Source organism: Sinocyclocheilus rhinocerous, unplaced genomic scaffold (genome assembly GCF_001515625.1).
Source record: "Sinocyclocheilus rhinocerous isolate Xijiao unplaced genomic scaffold, SAMN03320098_v1.1 scaffold1515, whole genome shotgun sequence".
Classification (NCBI taxonomy): Eukaryota; Metazoa; Chordata; class Actinopteri; order Cypriniformes; family Cyprinidae; genus Sinocyclocheilus; species Sinocyclocheilus rhinocerous.
Window position 1 is genome coordinate 31,924 of NW_015627243.1, and position 6,002 is coordinate 37,925.

Below are 6,002 nucleotides of genomic sequence, written 5' to 3' on the forward strand. Positions count from 1 at the left end.
CACACACACACACATATATATATATATATAGGTCAGTGGCCCTTGGCTTGGTATTGTTGGCAGAATTCGGCCCTCGGCGAAAACTAATTGAGGAACCCTGGTCTAAATACTCTCTGTGAGTCCACACGGTGAACAATATAAAAACCTGAAACGCCAAATCCTGCAGTCATGATTCTGTTATAGATATGAAGAGTTTATTCACCTCCCTGGCACCTCTGTGCCCGTTCAGGCATTGTCTTCACTTCGTCATACAGAGATTTATACATCTCATGCAGCTTTTCAAACTCCTCAGTAGACATATTGGAGCGATAATATCGAAGACTAAAGCAAAGAAACGTTCCTTCCGAAATAAATGACACGGCAATAAAATAAAAATAATTTTGCGTTTGTTGTTGTCTGTAAATAGTGAGAATAGTCGGTTTTTCAAGCAATAACAAGATCCTCGGGACAGCAGCTGATGCTTCCTTGTCGGACCTCGTGACTATAGGTGGTTTTGTTTTTGCCTGAAAACAAAAAGGGGGAGAAAGAACCAAGACATTAATTGAAAAATCCAAACACCTACAACGCAGTTATATAATAACAGTTATGTGTATTATTTATACTTTAAGATGCCTCATATTGCAAAATTTAAATAAACGTGTGCGACAGTTGAATAGGGCAAAGATACGGACAGCTTGCGTCATAAATACATTGTGGGATCTGTAGTTTACATTTTCCGGTAGACCCAAATAAACTGGTTTTGGAAATATGATCGGCCAATCTAAACGTCAGCTGAATGACAGAGGGAAAAGCGATAATATATCTGTAATTGACTGGAATAAACGACTTATTAAGATTATACCATGCCTTTACCCAAATAAGAAATAAATAAGTAAAAGACGTTCATATTCGTTTTTACGATTTTATTTTCAAGGCTCTTTGTTTTTTTTTTCTCACACACACAGAAACCAGAGAAATGTATCAAGTAAATAATATAAATAAATAATACATATAACAAAAAAAAACAAGTGCTAGTAAATGTAACTAAAATTATAATTTTAAAATAAAATAAATGTTCACCAAGAATGACATCCATGACATGAACATCCATACTAGATTGTTGGCCAGACCATGGAAACTACAATCCCATCATTCCCTGGGATCACAGCTGTAGATGTGAGTGGGAGGCTGAACAGTTCACACCGACAGAGATAGACAGCAGGAGTAAGCAGGCAGTTTCATGATGCATATGCTTGTGGTTATCGCGGCTGGTTTAGGGGTGGTCGCGCTGATTTTAAGGTTGTTTTCGCTTCAAATCAGGTAAGGAATTCTTTCGTTTGTGTAGAGAAAGATTTGAAAATGCTATTCAGTCTTATTCATTTAAAAAAGACTATGCATGCATGCATACATTCATTCGCTTTATAAAAACAAGAGCATATTGTGCAGAAGGGATGAAAACATGATGTGAGAGACTAAAGCCCTATTCGCACGGGATTAGTATTACCTGGTGACCTCCAGTCATTTGTAATAATTGCGGAGGTTGTCTGTGATCTTAATCCCGTGCGAATCGGCCATGTCTGTAATTTGTAAAGTAAAAATTCCCCCGCAAATGACCTACCATATTTCGCCGAACACCGAGGTCCTGTGATAATATTAGTCCCGTGCGAATCGACATCTAGTAAATTCGAGTAAAATCACAGGCTTCGCTTAACCCGTGCGAATGCACCACACGAAATTCAGATGTGGGGGGGTAATTTCAAAATCACACAAGGTCTCCAGATAATACTAATCCCGTGCGAATAGGGCTTAAAACAGAAATCCCAGTCTATGGATGTAAAGAAAGCAAGCATTGCAGCCACTGAAGCGTACAGCTCAGTGCAGTATGAATTGCATTAAAAATCCGGTTAAATAGTCACGACTGTTAATTGAACTTAACAAGACCTTTAAATAACAGATAACACGTTATACATTTAACGCGATTTTATTTATCGGGTGTAAAATGCGCTCGCCACTTTACTGATGAAGGTTGTCCCGTGTTGGACCCGCCTCAACTTCACATGATCTGCTCTAGAAACCGACCAATAGAATGGAAGCCTGGGCGGAGTCGCCCCGCCCCTCCGTGTTACCGCGCTGCGTCATTGGATCCAGTGGATTGGTGAAAGCTTTCTGCGTGGGATGGATCCCTTGACAGCTAAAAGTGTTGGCTGAATTCATATAATCATTGTTTTAGGACTGCCTGTTCTGAAAAAAAAAAAATTACAGCTAATTAATTACAAAAAATATTTTTTTCTATTATTATTATTATACTACGATTATATAACTGTATATATGTACTCTCTCTCTCTCTCTCTCTCTCTCTATATATATATATATATATACATATACACACACACATAGTACACGTATAGTACAGTTCTCAAATATATATAGAAAGAGAGAGAACTGGAAATGGAATGACAGAACAGATTCCTGGATAAGCTGTTAGTTGTGTGCTGTTGCCCTGGACAACAGACCTCTTTCAGAAATTTGAACCCTGACTGCCTGGACTGACCAATCAGAGAGCCATGAATAAATGTATTATTTTCCCGTTTTCAGCCTTTCTGTGATGCTCTTTGTATTGTATTTTAATGTTTGTGTAGAAAATATGCAGCAGGAGAAGTGTGTGGATCCACAGCACGGTTAGATGGAAAAGTTGCCTTGATCACAGGAGCAAACTCAGGAATCGGGAAGGAAACTGCTTTGGATTTGGCCTCTCGAGGTCTGTCTGACTCTTCACTGCCTTTATTATGTACCTTATATTCTTTAGAAATGCCTAACGAAATCATTGTAATAGTTTTAAATTCTATCATTTTAATAATTCAGTTTAAATGAACAGTAACACTTCAGTCATGTTCGCTGACAGGTGCACGTGTGATTCTGGCTTGTCGTGATGTGGAGAAGGGCGAGGAGGCGGCCACAGAGATCCGTACACGAGTAGGTGGAGCTAAAGTGGAGGTGAGGGAACTGGACCTGGCCGACACCTGCTCCATCCGAGCCTTCGCTCAGAGATTCCTGCGAGGTATTGCCTTATGATATCCGATGCAATGCAACAACCAAGACCCAAAAGCCCCAGATATCCGAGTTGTCACTTAATGATTTTTGTTTCTTCATTCAGAGGTTGATCACCTGCACATACTCATCAATAATGCCGGTATCATGATGTGTCCTTATATGAAGACGGCCGATGGCTTTGAGATGCATATTGGGGTCAATCATCTGGGTGAGTGCAAATAATACAGTACTTGAATTTATATTAGTACATGTCAGCAAACTGGAACCTGAAATTTTTCACAATCAGGTTGTGCTTTTCTTCATGTCAAAAACCAAAAAGCACAGGCCGCACACCTGACAGGAATGATGTCGGGACACATTATAGTAATATCTGTCAGTTAATTGGCACATTTTATGCATGGTATTAAGAAAATCAGGAGCTATCAGGAGATATGATAAAAACAAAGTTTACATATCTTCTGCACATTGTCTTTTTACTCATGTCTTCACCTAAAATATGTTGTGCAGTGTTTTGTTACTGTTAAAACTAAAACGATTATGAGACGAAATAGTTTTTGTTGATTGAAATTTGAAATAAAGATGAAATTAGATTACACTTGAGCACATTTGGAGATTGCAGGCGTTTTATGCATGGTATTATTAAAATATCAGGAGAAATAATAAGTTTAGACGTTTAAAAAGTTCCAGTGTTGTTAATTAAAACGATTAAAAATTCAAATATGTTTACGTTATTTGAAATAAAGCTGAAATAAAATATAAATATTAGATGAAAACCCTGCCTTGGCAACTAACTGAAATAAAATAGGTTTAAGGTTAATTAATGAAACTAAACTGAAATAAAAATAAAGCTTTATTAGAAGTATTTTTAATTATTGAAACGGAAAATGTAAAAATAAAGTTTAATTCAAAATATGAATAAAAACTAATTTAGTGTATAAATATACTAAAATAAGTTTTGACAACTCACTTCTGCACCTCTTTTCATTCAGGCCACTTCTTGCTCACATACCTCCTCATTGGTCTGCTGAAGCGTAGCGCTCCATCACGAATCGTGGTTGTTTCTTCCCTGGCACATCATTTCGGCTGGATTCGATTCCACGACCTGCACAGTCAGGGCAGCTACAACAGCGGCCTTGCCTACTGCCAGAGCAAGTTGGCTAACGTGCTTTTCACACGCGAGCTAGCGCACAGGCTCCACGGTGAGTACTGCTGCACATCAAACAAGAATCTAAAAAGAAGAATGGAATCCCGCCTTACAGATGATGACTTGTATTTCATCAGGGACAAATGTGACCGTCAACTCTGTGCACCCGGGGACGGTGAGGTCAGAGCTGGTGCGTCATTCTACTGCGATGTCGCTGCTGTTTGCTATCTTCTCCATGTTCCTGAAGACCCCGAAGGAAGGAGCTCAGACATCTGCCTACTGCGCCGTCGCTGAGGAGCTCCAGTCAATCTCAGGCAAACATTTCAGGTACAGCACACTTTAGAATGGGTTCACTATATTCCAAGTCTTCTGAAATCATATGATAGCTTTGTATGTTAAAACCGACAAAAATGGAAAATTGTTTAATAAAAATAATGTCCTTTTCTGTAGCTCTTAAATCATGCATAGTTTCTTAGGTATTGGCATATTATTAAACCTCTCTCTCCGTCTCTCCCACACAGTGATTGTGCCCCTGCTTTTGTGGCCCCTCAGGGACGAAATGAGGAGACGGCACGGAAACTGTGGGATGTAAGCTGTGAATTATTAGGCATTGAGTGGGACTGAAACATTCATTTGACCCGTTTTATTTCTCTTCTGTTTTTTCCACCTTTCATTCTCAGACATTTTCAGTGATCTGACTTTTGTCTTATTTGGTTTTGTTTAAAACACTTTTCCAAATCTATGCTTTCAATAGCACAACCCACCTTGTCCTCTGCTAATTTTCTGCTATCATGCCCTTGTGACGAGCAAGCATGTTTCTTTTGCTCTAGAACAAATCTGTGAAGCATTTCAAATTCACAGTTTTGCACTGTTTTATTCTGTTTGTATTTGAAACGCTGCTTTAACTCCCATCTCAGTATTGTCACATAAAGCTGCATATTGAAGTCTTTTATACAGATGTGCTTTTATCTACTGTGGTACATTCATGACCAAATGAATATTTAAATATATACAGTAAAAATTTTAAAAAAGTATAATTTTTGTATTTTCCTTTATTTGCTAAAATATACAAATACACAAGGATATGTTGCAAATAATATTAACAGATAATTGATAGATCAGTCGGTTCATTATTAAAACAATTAAAAAAATTAACTTAAAAAAAAAAAAAAAGAGATATTCATTGTTAGACCGAAGTCAGTATTGTTTTTTCCCATATTTTATATATATATATTATATATAATATTTGTTTGTGACTTTAATTGAATTCAGAAAGAAGTATATTTGGCAACATCTCTGTAACAGTCTCATTGATCTTAGTGCATGCATAGGCCCTGTAAACAGACATAGTTCCTTAAAGGAATAGTCCACCTACAAATTTTAATACGGTCATCATTTACTCACCCTCATGTCATTCAAAACCCGTATGACTTACTTTCGTCTCTTGAACATAAGATACAGTATTTTAAGAAGAAATAAAGTCATACCAGTTTGGAATAATATGAAAATCATTGTTAGACCGAAGTCAGTATTGTTTTTTCCCATATTTTATATATATATATTATATATAATATTTGTTTGTGACTTTAATTGAATTCAGAAAGAAGTATATTTGGCAACATCTCTGTAACAGTCTCATTGATCTTAGTGCATGCATAGGCCCTGTAAACAGACATAGTTCCTTAAAGGAATAGTCCACCTACAAATTTTAATACGGTCATCATTTACTCACCCTCATGTCATTCAAAACCCGTATGACTTACTTTCGTCTCTTGAACATAAGATACAGTATTTTAAGAAGAAATAAAGTCATACCAGTTTGGAATAA

The 6,002-nt window shown here is 37.2% G+C and overlaps 2 protein-coding genes across 2 annotated transcripts in view; one reads left to right on the plus strand and one right to left on the minus strand.

Moving 5' to 3' along the window:
* LOC107724223 (vesicle transport through interaction with t-SNAREs homolog 1B-like) overlaps window positions 1-472 on the minus strand; it is a 12,929-nt gene extending 12,457 nt beyond the window's left edge. The window contains exon 1 of the mRNA XM_016533065.1: window positions 203-472. Coding sequence (XP_016388551.1) covers window positions 203-299 — 97 coding nt within the window. The 5' untranslated portion in view covers window positions 300-472. The remainder of the gene's footprint in view (window positions 1-202) is intronic.
* A 646-nt stretch (window positions 473-1,118) lies between these two features.
* LOC107724212 (retinol dehydrogenase 11-like) lies at window positions 1,119-5,157 on the plus strand. The gene is made up of 7 exons (XM_016533056.1): window positions 1,119-1,299; window positions 2,619-2,737; window positions 2,882-3,037; window positions 3,134-3,238; window positions 4,020-4,229; window positions 4,312-4,501; window positions 4,696-5,157. Exons 1-7 carry the CDS (start codon window positions 1,220-1,222, stop codon window positions 4,796-4,798), a joined length of 963 nt encoding a protein of 320 aa, XP_016388542.1. The 5' UTR covers window positions 1,119-1,219; the 3' UTR covers window positions 4,799-5,157.
* Window positions 5,158-6,002: the final 845 nt, after the last annotated feature.